The sequence below is a fragment of the Phyllobates terribilis genome, unplaced genomic scaffold (genome assembly GCF_046119375.1).
Source record: "Phyllobates terribilis strain yellow unplaced genomic scaffold, ASM4611937v1 Scaffold_5__5_contigs__length_657084704, whole genome shotgun sequence".
In the NCBI taxonomy this organism is placed as follows: domain Eukaryota; kingdom Metazoa; phylum Chordata; class Amphibia; order Anura; family Dendrobatidae; genus Phyllobates; species Phyllobates terribilis.
In genome coordinates, this window is record NW_027362765.1 from 535794766 (window position 1) to 535808945 (window position 14180).

General features: G+C 43.3%; 1 protein-coding gene across 2 annotated transcripts in view; it reads right to left on the reverse strand.

Annotated features, from left to right (window-relative positions):
• The window catches only part of NDST2 (N-deacetylase and N-sulfotransferase 2), a 149198-nt gene that overhangs the window by 24814 nt on the left and 110204 nt on the right, over positions 1 to 14180 (reverse strand). For both annotated transcript variants that reach the window (XM_073685801.1, XM_073685800.1), the window contains exons 4-6: positions 11195 to 11349; positions 2860 to 3045; positions 1923 to 2051 (exon numbers count right to left, since the gene is read on the reverse strand). In XM_073685801.1, the coding sequence (XP_073541902.1) occupies positions 1923 to 2051; positions 2860 to 3045; positions 11195 to 11349 (470 nt within the window). The remainder of the gene's footprint in view (positions 1 to 1922; positions 2052 to 2859; positions 3046 to 11194; positions 11350 to 14180) is intronic.

Sequence of the window (14180 nt, forward strand, 5' to 3'; positions counted from 1 at the left end):
AAAAAAATCAGAGGGTGGTGAAATTGTGAAAAAAAAATGATATTCTGTGATTGTTGTTTGAGTTTTATTTTTACACTGTTCATAGTGCTGTAAAATGACCTGACCATATGATTATTCAGGTTAGTACAATTATGACAAAACCAAACCTGAATGTCTTTTTTTTTATAATTAAAATAGCAAACATTTTGGGGGAAATTTACAAAACATAAAAATGCTGCAAGTAAGTAAATCTACGTTTGGAGGATTTCTAGCATTCTTTTTTTTTTTAATCCATCTGGACCTTCGGGAACATTGAAGTTAAATATCGGACTGAAAAATGTGTCCTAATGAAACAGCATCAATTATTCTAGGTACACTTGCACAAAGTCAGGGATTTTGTAGCATTTTAGTCAGGTGTATGTACGAGTAACCAATTATACCAAACAGGTAATAATGATCATCATTTTCATATGTAGGTTTAAAACACAGTCATTAACTGAAACAAAAATGATTCTGTAGGAGGCACAAAACTGGGTGATGAGCAGCCAAACTGCTACAAAAGTGAGGTTGTAGAAGACTATTTTTGGTGACGGGTCATATGTACACCATGGCAGGACCAAGCACAGCAACAAGACACAAGGCGGTTATACTGCATCAGCGAGGTCTCTCCCATGCAAAAATTTCAAAGCAGATATTAGTTTCAAGATGAGCTGTTCAAGCGGCTTTGAAGCATCACCAAGAAATTGACAATCTTGAGGACCGCAGACTAAGTTGTCAGCGAAGAACATCATGCTTGCTCCTTTTTGAAATCAGAAGACATCAAGCAGAGTCATCAGTTCAGGACTGACAGCAACAAGTGGGAACCAGGTACATACCCATCTACTTGCTTGGAGAAGTCTAGTCAAAAGTGGTCTTTGTGGAAGAATTGTTGCCAAAAAACTCATGTGTATGACAAGGAAAAAAGGTCAAAAGTCTGCAAGCAACAGTGGAGCATGGTGGAGGTTCCTTGCAAGTTTGGGACTGCATTTAAAGGGAATGTGTCACCCCCCTGGGCGATATCAGACCTCTACTATGGGCATACAGGTGATAGAAAAGTAAATCTATACTTACCTGTATGGCCCATAGCAGAGGTCTGATTGCAGAGAAATCTGGTTCTATAAAGTCTGTTCTCCAGAGGCTTGGCGTCCGGAGGACGCCAAGCAAACCCCTCCTATCTGCTTACTATTCCCCTAAATCACTGCCTCTGTGCTAAATTACCATATTCCCCCCTCCCCTGCACATCACAGGGCCCTGCTCTGCCTCCCCACCATCGCTTGTTAAGAACTGTAATATATTAATGCTAGGAGCTCTTCATTAAAATGAGAGAATAGCGCAGAGAACACTTTGCTACATTTTGCCTTGGTTTATCACGGGGGTCCGAAGTTTAGAGGGCAAAGTGTTATTAAGTGTAAACAAAGCAAAACCAAATAGTAAATACAAGAAATCATTTACAATCTACTGAAGCCGTTCTTCACGAGTTGAAGCATACAATAAAATGGATAACTTTATGAGGATCATGAAGAGTTTTAGGCAATGTAAAGAGATTTACGAAGTAGCCTGAAGAAAGTCAGCACTGCCAGTAAACTCTGTACACCAATACACATATATCTACCTAGGGATTAAGTACTGGTGACAAAACCTAACAACAAGACTGATTATTTCAGGAGATTTACAGTCATTTGATGATCTAAAGAGTCCAGCGTGATCACAAATTTTAGTGACGCACCCATAAACTCTATTTTCAGAGTGACAGTACAACTATCCAGTGAAGCAGACCACCACTTTGCAGCATAAATAATTCAGTAAAAGCTTGGATTTTTCTAGAAGCTTTTCTTTAGGACATACACATTCTTAGCCGGGTCAAACTTATTCTGTAATGTAATTATATCCACGTTTGCTCTCACCGGGTTCAATAGGACGGTCAGGAACAGTTCACCACCACGGATGGACTTGTCCAGCTCTTTCGACCCTCCTGGATACTCATTGTAGAATATAGTGTGAGTGAAAAGTCCACACGTCTGGCGGGGTAAAACCTAGAGACAAGATACATTGAAAAGCTTATTAGTTACATTTTTGAAGCCTATTAAACAAGGAGAAACCAATGACTGAAACAAAAGTACATTCAACAGAAAACATGTAAAAATATCCAAAATGCAATAGGTGCAGTGTATTTCACTCTCAATGCTTGCTTTTTTTTTCATTTTTAAAACACTTTTGGATGATTAATTCAAAACACGAGGATATGTTTGGAGTTGCAGACTAACCTTTTTTAATTTTTACTTCTTAAATCAATAGTATGAAAATAAGCTACTTTTTAGCTTATCAGTGAAATCTGCTTCTTTCTCCTGAATTGATCACTCACTCTTAATTCATGAGTAAAATATGTACTCTGTGAAGACAGACTCCTTACTGAGATGGGAGAGGGCAGTTGGTGCTTTTAAAATTCTATGGAGGAGGGAGGAGCTAGAGGCAGTCAGACATTCTGCTGCAAGTTCTCCTGATTACAGTTACAGACCTCCACAGAACTTCATGAGCACCAACTGTCATCTCCTAACTCAGGAATGGGAAATGTGTACTCACTGAAGACAGATTTTGCCTGTGACTTGAGAATGAAAGAGTCCAGGATTTCTTCGATAAGATATATTACAAAGTTAATTTTTTTCACATGTACTATTGCTTTATGGGGAAAAAAATAAAACAACGGTTACTCTAAGTGTCTCATGAAACCTAATTTAATGCTTGTTCAACAAGCTGGATACCTATGCAGTAGAAGCAGTCAGTATTTTATGTGAAGATAACGTACTGTAAATACACTGGTGCCAACAAATGTGAATTTCTCACCATGATGTTGTTGTGGACAAACCCTCTCCGGTAGCGGGCAGGTCTCAGGTGAGGATATTCTTCTGTGCTGGTGACTTGGATGTTCCATACAGATTTCCAGGCTTCATACAGTTGGCTATGTATTGGGTAAACTCCAGAATGATGAGGTGCGACTGCATATCCCAAATCTATGGGGATACCATGTTCCTAAAAGTGCAGTAGGAGAGCAAATTGTTACACTACATTTACACATCCCAAACTATTAGGGAGTGAAACTGGGAAAAGGAACTGGGCAAATTATAAAAATGGCTGTGGAATGCGTTGGCACTATATAGGCAGCTGAAATAATAGACTAAATTGGTTACAAGGACCAGATCACTACAATTAAACAGTCAAAGATCTCAAATAGAACAGACCTATAATAATCATTTTTATTTCTATAGCGCCAACATATTCTGCACTTTACATTTTAGAGGGGACTTGTACAAACAATAAAAACATTACAGAACAACTAAACAGGATCCCATACAACTTAATATCTTCTCCCCAGTAATCCAACGTACATATACAACACAAAAATATTATTAAAAGGAACAACTGCCTCAATCAGATGTATGAAAAATTAAAATGTAAGAGGGTTCAAGGTTTAAAAAGGTGGTTCGAAACGGACACTGATTTTATCCTAAATCTCTATTTAATGTAATAATCTAATAGCTTTTCTAATGTACCTTATATCCCTACTGGTCCCTCTTTTCTCTGACTGTTTTATTTATTTTACCAACTTCTTGTTTGATGACATTTAATTTGAGAATCCCCAACGCATGCTGGGATACTCAAACGAGACATTACTGTCCTAGTCTATGCCTCCAGCCTGAAACAAAACATCAGTGACCTCTATTTCAAGGGCTGGGCTGGTCACTGCTCTACTGATGGTTGTCAATTCCCACATACGCTCAGTAGGATCTTTTCACTGTGCAATATTCTTTTTAATGCACAGTGACAGTGCGCTCCCTCACCGGCTCAGATGGGAAGTGACTTCCCGGCAAAAGAGCGCGCTGTCAGTGCACATTGTAAGGTGATAACTCAGAGCAGAAAAAGCAGAGACCAGCCCTGTCCCTCGAAAACTGACGTCATCATGTGTTAGTTTTGGACCACCCTTTTAAAAATAGGATTTTTGACATTAAACTTGGGAATATTATATACAACTCCAATTGCAAAAAAGTTGGTACACAGAGTAAAATGTAAAGAAAACAATAATGCATTGATTAGAAAATCTCTAATAGCCATATTTTATTCAGAACAGAACATAGAACAGATCAGAAGATGAACACTAGACATTTTCGATTTCATTTGAAAATATTCATTTCACTTATTTGCAAATTGATGGCAGCAACACATCTCAAAAAAGTTGAGACATGACCAACAAAAGGCTTGATGTCTTTACATTTTACACAGCGTTAAAACTTTTGGGGAATTGGGGGAGTAGATAAGGTTTAGTGGTTCCTGCATAGTCTGTAGAAGTAAAGGATGCACGACCTCACAGCTGCCGCCATGCTTTGCAGCACTGTAAGGCCAGACCTGCTTAGCGGATTTTTGAGTTCATGTTCACTATTATAATGAGACAAAGAAAGGACCGACTACACGAAAGAGGCCATTCAAGGTCAACAGCGTTCTACAAATACGAGCGCTGCCAATGTGCAAACTAATAAACAGAAGCTGCCAGCTCGGCCTCATACCAGACCTTTATTATACGGAGGCTTGGATTCAAAGCAAGTGCTAGGCTACCTTATGCAAGCACTTCTGTCAGTCCCGCAGCGACTAATATCAGTAAGACATGAAATTTCACATGTGTGGTCACGGCTCACTGGGGCCAGGTCTGTCTTTATTGATGTTCCACATCAGTAGTCCGGGAACGCGCAGCGAGGCCACTGGCACAGGACATACCTTTTCACACATCAAGCTTCCTGCCCCTTTTTTGTCAGAATTAATTTCTTTCTGGAAGCTTTGTATGACCTATATTATCTCAGTATGAAACAACGCTGTTAACAAGTGTGCCACCTTTCTTCCTCTTCACAGACTTTAATATTGATGCCTTATCCTTAGGGTAGGTAATTAATTTCAAATCAATGGGCGAGTGAATAGAAGAGCTGCAGTACCATTCTTGGCCACTAGGCAATATGCGGAACCAGGAGTCCGACCCTCACCGATCTGATACGAATGACCCTTCCCAGGGATAGGTCAATATTAAAACTCGGGGAAACCCTTTTAGGGTGAAAAAAGCAGGTAGGACAATAATACATGCAAGTGATAATAAAATTAACCAGATTTAATTATTTTATATAAAATGTCGCCAAGCAAACATTACTCAAAAAATAGAAATGCGGAAAAAGCGACATTGCAATCAATACATAATGAAGTAAAACCTGAATCTTGTGTCTTATTTACTTAGAAATGTATATACTCAACGTAATATATGACTTTTCATATTCAGTACAATATGTGGCGCTTTTTATTAATTGCTCATCAGTACTTTATGATGGACGCTGTAGATCTGATCATACTTCAGCACTACAATGTAGTGGGGAATAGATCTCTAGAAGAGCAGAGAGCACTTGAAAGCATAGCTCTCACACTGAGGGATTCAATCATGTATTAGATGGTCACCTAAAGAATTCAATGACCAAGCAATCCCACGGCAAATGGATTTTAAGATAATAAAAAAAAATAAAAGCGGAGACATAATTAGTATCTCTATTTAAAGTGTAACTATCATTAGGAAAAAAGTTTTTTTTTTATATTACAGGTAATGTTAATCCAAGAAGATTGTTTTAGCTGCAGAGGGTTAACATGATACTTTTTATTGATATAATTAAAACTTCATAATCAAAGTGAAAAAATAGTAGAGAAACATTTCAATTATTTCAAATACAAACAAGGATCCTGAATTGTGGCACTAAACACTTAAGGATGCTGATTTGCATTTGAAACATGTTTTTTTTCCTACTATTTTTTTCACTTTGATTCTGAAATTTTAATTATAATCAATAACAAGTATTATTTTAACCCTCTGAAGCTAAAGCAATCTTTTGGATTAACACTATCTGGTTGGATGTCTTGACGAGGAGCAGTCCGTGCACCGAGGGTCATTACTACTATATGGAGGATGTAAGCTGGTTGCCTTTTTTCTTTTTGCCGCTATATATTACTTACAGGCCCTACATACTGCTGCTGATCAGTGGGGTCCAGGTCATCAGACCCCTGATGCGCACACAGAGTGGTCAATGGGCTCAATTGTAATGCCGAGAGGCATTAGATCAATGTATGATTTTTGGAGATGGGGTCCATGCGCTCTTTTTTTGGGCTCAATAGTAAGCCTCTTGGTCTGTACACAGTGAATTTATAGACCCATAGACTGTAATATATAAAAACGGTTACAAAACTACAGTTACACTTTAACACCAAGTGTATAACAGACTTTGTATTGCCCTCATTTTCTGGGCACCACTTTAAGAGTTGTGTTGGAGTAGTGTTGATTGGAGATACTGAAAATCAAGTGCATTGTCAGTAAAGGCCCCAAATACAGAGTGAAATCGTCCAGACCCGCCAATATTGTCCAGCAGTCAAATGCATAGGAGGGTCTCCCAACTCTCCCCTGACAATCTGAGGACAGAAGAATCTGACCTGCTGAATTTCCGGGCCTGATCCTTTTGCTGGGGTTAAAATAAGCAGCTTCCATAAGATTCTGGCATGGAAAGCGTTCTTGTGCACATGGGAGTAAGGAAAGAGCAGTCCAATTTGTATGGGGGCCTTAAAGGGAATCTATCAGCAGAATTTCAATCTCCAAACAATTTATATGCACATTTCGTTTTTCAAAGACCGGTCCAACATTCCCTTTACAAGGCCAGTCCGTTCCTCCACTACTGAGAAATCAGTGTTTGAATTGACATGTAAATGAGGGTAAATCTGCAGCCTCTGTCACTCCAGCTCTATTCCCCGCCTCCTGCTTGTCTGAAGCTACATAGCATAGAGGCAGGGTGTAATAAAGCTGCAGTAACAGAGGCTTCAGATCTACACATTTCTCAGTAATGGAGGAATGGACTGGCCATGTAAAGGTATTGCTGTACTTTTCTTTATTTCAGATTCGCTTTAAGACCAGAGCAGCACAAATCCATGGTGCCAGTTACTATTAAAATTATATTTTCCAGTTCCCTCTTCTCCTCATACATTAGGCCAGAACAGTATACTCTTAATGCTGCATGTGCACATTGTATTATAAAGTATTTAGGGTGATGGTAAGGCCACCTCTAATACTGGCACGTATTGTGCTCTAAAGGATTCTTGTTCTAGTGTTGTAATTTTATTATCTCTATCCTTTAGTTATTGCTTTTATTAGGTTGTAATTCTTACAAAAGTCACCACAATCTACTTTTTCTTTGCATTTGGTGGCAGCGATTTTTCTATATAGTTATCCTGGCATTAGAGTTTTATTAAATGACTCATTGCAGCCTCCATAAATGAAGGCATTAATGAGTCTCATAAAAAGAAGTCATTTCTTTTGAAGTCCTTACAGTGCATAATGAATATGATCTCGTCTTGGACTTCTGGAAATGGTCCTATTCCTTCTTGTTCTTTAGCCTGGTAAAGAATCTGTGGCCCAAATTAGAGCAGTTGTTTTCAAAAGGGCCTTTGTATTAATGGGAAATAGTAGCACAAGTACAGAATTAAACACAAGAACTTTGTTCACATGTTCAGGATTTGTTACAGGAAAATTCAATGTGTATTTTTAAAAAGGATTTGCAGCAGAAATTCAAGGCTGACGCTCAGATTTCTGCCGCAGATATGCCAATGGGTTCACCTGAGGATTGGTACCACTGTCATTTAGTAAATCTAATCCAGGGTTTTCCATACACAAAATCTGTTGTATTACGTGATTGGGGTATGTGAAATAACAGAAGATTTAATAAGGCTTTAGATGCAGAATACACCTAAATCTTTTTCAAATGCCTCAAAATGTGTGAAAAGAGTCATAGTATTTTTGCTACAGAAAAGTAACCAGTAACAGGAGTTGTCCTCTTTCTGAAAAAAGAAGAACTGAGCCAGTAGGCAAAAGTTATGGCAAAAAAAAAACAAATAAATAAACAAAAAACAAAACAAGCAACAAAAACGTACTTTACTTTCCCTCCCTTGACAGAGAGCAGCTCTGGTGATTGTGAACAGGCTACAGCTGAGACGTCACATTGACAGCGCTGCAGCCAAACACTCGGCTCCGTGGCTCTGCCAATGTGGACAGCACAAGCTTCTGAGCTCAGTGATTGGCTGCAGAGCTGTCACCGTGATGTCCCTGTTGTACACAAACAGCTGAACCCAGGGAGGGCAAGTAAATTGCAGTTTAAAAACAAAACAAAAAAAAAACTGAGCTGGAAGGAAAAAAGTTTTTCTGAAAGAGGAGAAGCCCTTAAAATTTAGCCACATCATCTGCAATCAATGATCTGCAGATTGGGGAAGACACATCAGACAGAAAAGATCACTGCCATGTGGAGTTGGGGGGAAGCAGTATACATTCCCTACACTGCGCTAGTGCCTGTAATTAGATTTAGGATATATTCACACACAGCTTTTTTAGAGGCATTTAAAAATAAAAGTTTTTCGAGAATAAACATCTCTATTTTGGGGAGGGAGAGAGGGAGGGAGGGAGAGAGAGAGAGAGAGAGAGAGAGGGAGGGAGAGAGAGAGAGGGAGGGAGAGAGAGAAAGGGAGGGAGAGAGAGAGAGGGAGGGAGAGAGGGAGGGAGAGAGAGAGAGGGAGGGAGAGAGAGAAAGGGAGGGAGAGAGAGAGAGGGAGGGAGAGAGAGAGAGGGAGGGAGAGAGAGAGAGGGAGGGAGAGAGAGAGAGGGAGGGAGAGAGAGAGAGGGAGGGAGAGAGAGAGAGGGAGGGAGAGAGAGAGAGGGAGGGAGAGAGAGAGAGGGAGGGAGAGAGAGAGAGGGAGGGAGGGAGGCAGAGAGGGAGGGAGGCAGAGAGGGAGGGAGGCAGAGAGGGAGGGAGGGAGGCAGAGAGGGAGGGAGGGAGAGAGGGAGGGAGGGAGGGGAGAGGGGAGGGAGGGGAGAGGGGAGAGAGGGGAGAGAGGGAGGCAGGGAGAGAGGGAGGGAGAGAGGGAGGGAGGGAGAGAGGGAGGGAGGGAGGGAGGGAGAGAGGGAGGGAGGGAGGGAGGGAGGCAGAGAGGGAGGGAGGCAGAGAGGGAGGGAGGCAGAGAGGGAGGGAGGCAGAGAGGGAGGGAGGCAGAGAGGGAGGGAGGCAGAGAGGGAGGGAGGCAGAGAGGGAGGGAGGCAGAGAGGGAGGGAGGCAGAGAGGGAGGGAGGCAGAGAGGGAGGGAGGCAGAGAGGGAGGGAGGGAGGCAGAGAGGGAGGGAGGGAGAGAGGGAGGGAGGGAGAGAGGGAGGGAGGGAGAGAGGGAGGGAGGGAGAGAGGGAGGGAGGGAGGGGAGAGGGGAGGGAGGGAGGGGAGAGGGGAGGGAGGGAGGGAGGGAGGGGAGAGGGGAGGGAGGGAGGGAGGGGAGAGGGGGGAGAGAGGGAGGCAGGGAGAGAGGGAGGGAGAGAGGGAGGGAGAGAGGGAGGGAGGGAGGGAGAGAGGGAGGGAGGGAGGGAGAGAGGGAGGGAGAGAGGGAGGGAGGGGGGAGGGGGGGAAGGAAGGGAGGGGGGGGTGGGGGGGGGGGAGAGGGAGGGGAAGAGGAGGAGAGGGAGAGGGGAGAGGGAGAGGGAGGGAGGGGAAGAGGAGGAGAGGGAGTGAGGGAGAGGGAGCGAGGGGAAGAGGGAGCGAGGGGAAGAGGGAGCGAGGGGAAGAGGGAGCGAGGGGAAGAGGGAGCGAGGGGAAGAGGGAGCGAGGGGAAGAGGGAGCGAGGGGAAGAGGGAGCGAGGGAGCGAGGGGAAGAGGGAGCGAGGGGAAGAGGGAGCGAGGGGAAGAGGGAGCGAGGGGAAGAGGGAGCGAGGGGAAGAGGGAGCGAGGGAGCGAGGGGAAGAGGGAGCGAGGGGAAGAGGGAGCGAGGGGAAGAGGGAGCGAGGGGAAGAGGGAGCGAGGGGAAGAGGGAGCGAGGGGAAGAGGGAGCGAGGGGAAGAGGGAGCGAGGGGAAGAGGGAGCGAGGGGAAGAGGGAGCGAGGGGGAGAATGAATATAATATAGCAGGATAATTTTGTATGGCCAATGAATTATGTTATAGATATCCAAAGGGCCCTTGGCAAAAAGAAAAAAAAAAAAAAAAAAAAAGAGTCCCCCACCCCTATTTAATCTGAATGCAGTTTCTTTTTTGTTGATTTTGAATGCATTTGGAATTAATTTCCGAGAACCTCAGGAAACGCGCCAGATGGAGTACACGGTTTCCCATAGCAACCCAAGAATTAGCATGACTAAAACTAATGAATACACTTTTCATTTTCTTAAAGTGCTTGATAAATGAACTTCATAATCCTCATTTAAATCAGATAGTTTCTGTAAGTGGAAAGCACCCTCAAGACTGCAGACTACCACGTTACCACAGGGGGTAAGAGAGGACTCGTGTGCAATACCAGCTCTTAGATGTATGGATTTTCATTAAGTTCCTATGATATTAGCAGGAAAGTGAAAGGCACTACGTGCTTCTAGTAACTCGGCAGAACTGGGAAAAAAACACCATTTTTGCAGTGCAAGCTTGACGCACTACACAGATCACTGGTAAAAAAAAAGAACATGTTGAAACAGCACAGAAATAGAAGTGGATATATTAAACTATGGCCTGAAAGCCGTTCTGTAAATTATGTCCAGCAGGTTATTCAGACCGGGGTTGGTTGATTGGGAATTGAAAACTACATGACACGATTGCTTGATCCACATGAGTTACAATCACAACCTTCTGTTATAGAGTCGGCTATAGCTCACGAGTAGAGATCAAATGGTCCCAGGCTATAAAACCTAAGCACAGGAGTGTTTTCCTGCTTTAAATCTTGACACAATTTTCAAAAAAGCCTAAGATCACAGATGAGCTGTGAAATGCTTTCTGCATAAAGCCAAGACAGGGCGTCTGACCAGCCTAGATAAAAGGAGTCACAGGTTTGCCACCGCTCAGCTGCTCTGCTGTATCTGGTTTAAAAAGGCAAAAGAAAAGAAAAAAAAAATCCACAAACAAGGTCTTAATATAGGTCACTTGGATCTGTTTCTTTTTAGTTACTACATATGTAAAATCCAGCTTTCAACATGGCATCGATAGTCACAGTCCTTAGCAATCGGTGCTTACGGGATTGATGCTCCACAGAATGTAGATCCTTCTCTGAAACCTGCAGGTAATAAAAGCTTTCATCGGGATTTAAAACAGGAAGAGCGAGCGGGTCATTACCAGGGCAAACTGCTTGTTGAGTCTCATCTGCTCTGCGAGGACGGTGACGTTATGGAACAAGTGAGGCTGCATATGGCTCCACATATGAGGGAACCACCAGAACTCCTTCCTGTGCATGAGGAGCATGTCATCCCCCTCGTCTTCCTCATCAGTGCCTGGAGAGACAGGACAGCACAGTGAAGTGTCACCGGGAGGCCGGTACATTCTACAATAGACAGCTCTACAGAGGACACAATCAACATCACATTCTGTCTTTGGGTATATTCACATGTTGAGTATTTGCAGCAGATATTTCGGCACTAAAAAACGCTGTTATTTTATGCTTTTTTTGCTGCATTTCTACTTGTATTTTTTTTTTAAAGCATCTCCGCTCGTGTGAATGAGATTTCAGAAATTGAATCTATTTTTGATGCTACTGTAAAACACTGAATTTATTCCACAAGTAAATCACTACGTAAAAACAGTACATGTGAATATACCCTTAGTGGCAGAAATATAAAACGAGAAAAGGCATCAATGAAAGATTATTGGCTTCTGATATTATCCCTGCCTTGAGCCAAATACGTGCTTAGGGAAAATTCTGTTAAGAAATACTTGCAAGTCCCTAAAATAATATAGGACTCCACCTTGTGTCCATCTCGGTTTTTCCTTCTGACATTTCTTAAGGCAGTTCAGCTCAGCAGGTCAAGAACGTTGTTTCAACATGCCTCAACCATACAAGCGGCATACCCGAAATCTGTATTGCAGAACTGTAGCAATCCGTGTAAAATTTTGCCCATCAGTTTGACCCCACTCTGACAGTGGGGTATGTGGCCTTCACCCTGACACTGTCCAAAGATCAGACAGCGGTATCTGGCAGTATTTTACAGTAGTATTTGTGAGCTGGAGTGGGTCTAAAACATGGAAACATCTCTCATTTATGCTTTAGCTTCCAAATACTTGTGAAAATGTAAAAAGTTGCCTGAGATTACATCCACAAGTTGCGGTGCTGCAAAGCCTCACCCACACGTCAGGCAGGGGTGAAACTAGAATATCGGTACAAGCATACAGCCAATTAACATTTTTCGACAACCCTACCATGGGGCGCATGCCCAATTGATAAGAGGAATAACAAGCCCAGTTGTCAATTTATTCATACATTTTAAAGGAGGAATAACAAAATGCACAGTTCTAAGAAAAGAGGTCACAAAGTTCTTGAAAGTGTAACTAAACTCTGGATTCTTTTTTATGTTTATTGTAAACCCCTAATTGCCCTGCAGGTCGGAAGGGGTGTTGGGAACTGGGACCTGAGGGGCCACCAATTGCTCAGGATGATGGAGCTCAGGAGCCAGAAGCTGACATCCCACTATGTAAGGGCTATCCATTATTTATGGTGCCATAATGCAAATTTATACAATTTTTAATTCTCAGCGGTTTCTAACATATCTACTTGCAGTCATTCAAAAGGATCCTCCAGACCATTTTTAGTCTATGGCCCATGTGGCTGCAGTAAAGCATATCTGATATATATACACTGCTCAAAAAAATAAAGGGAACACTTAAACAACAGAATATAACTCGAAGTGAATCAAACTGTTCACTTAGGAAGCAACACTGATTGACAATCAATTTCACATGCTGTTGTGCAAATGGAATAGACAATAGATGGAAATTATTGGCAATTATCAAGACACACTCAATAAAGGAGTGGTTCTGCAGGTGGGGACCACAGACCACATCTCAGTATCAATGCTTTCTGGCTGATGTTTTGGTCACTTTTGAATGTTGGTTGTGCTTTCACACTCGTGGTAGCATAAGACGGACTCTATAACCCACAGAAGTTGCTCAGGTAGTGCAGCTCATCCAGGATGGCACATCAATGCGAGCTGTGGCAAGAAGGTTTGCTGTGTCTTTCAGCGTAGCGTCCAGAGGCTGGAGGCACTACCAAGAGACAGGCCAGTACACCAGGAGACGTGGAGGGGGCCGTAGGAGGGCAACAACCCAGCAGCAGGACCGCTACCTCTGCCTTTGAACAAGGAGGAACAGGAGCAGCACTGCCAGAGCCCTGCAAAATGACCTCCAGCAGGCCACAAATGTGCATGTGTCTGCACAAACGGTTAGAAACCAACTCCATGAGGGTGGTATGAGGGCCCAACGTCCACAGATGGGGGTTGTGCTCACAGCCCAACATCATGCAGGACGCTTGGCATTTGCCACAGAATACCAGGATTGGCAAAGTCGCCACTGGCGCCCTGTGCTCTTCACAGATCAAAGCAGGTTCACACTGAGCACATATGACAGACGTGACAGAGTCTGGAGACGCCGTGGAGAGCGATCTGCTGCCTGCAACATCCTTCAGCACGGTTTGGCAGTGGGTCAGTAATGGTGTGGGGTGGCATTTCTTTGGAGGGCCGCACAGCCCTCCATGTGCTCACCAGAGGTAGCCTGACTGCCATTAGGCACCGAGATGAGATCCTCAGACCCCTTGTGAGACCATATGCTGGTGCGGTTGGCCCTGGGTTCCTCCTAATGCAGGACAATGCCAGACCTCATGTGGCTGGAGTGTGTCAGCAGTTCCTGCAAGATGAAGGCATTGAAGCTATGGACTGGCCCGCCCGTTCCCCAGACCTGAATCCGATTGAGCATATCTGGGACATCATGTCTCGCTCCATCCACCAACGTCACGTTGCACCACAGACTGTCCAGGAGTTGGCGGATGCTTTAGTCCAGGTCTGGAAGGAGATCCCACAGGAGACCATCCCCAACCTCATCAGGAGCATGCCCAGGCGTTGTAGGGAGGTCATACAGGCACGTGGAGGCCACACACAATACTGAGCCTCATTTTGACTTGTTTTAAGGACATTACATCAAAGTTGGATCAGCCTGTAGTGTGTTTTTCCACTTTAATTTTGGGGATGACTCCAAATCCAGGCCTCCATTGGTTAACAAATTTGATTTCCAGTGATGATTTTTGTGTGATTTTGTTGTCAGCACATTCAACTTTGTA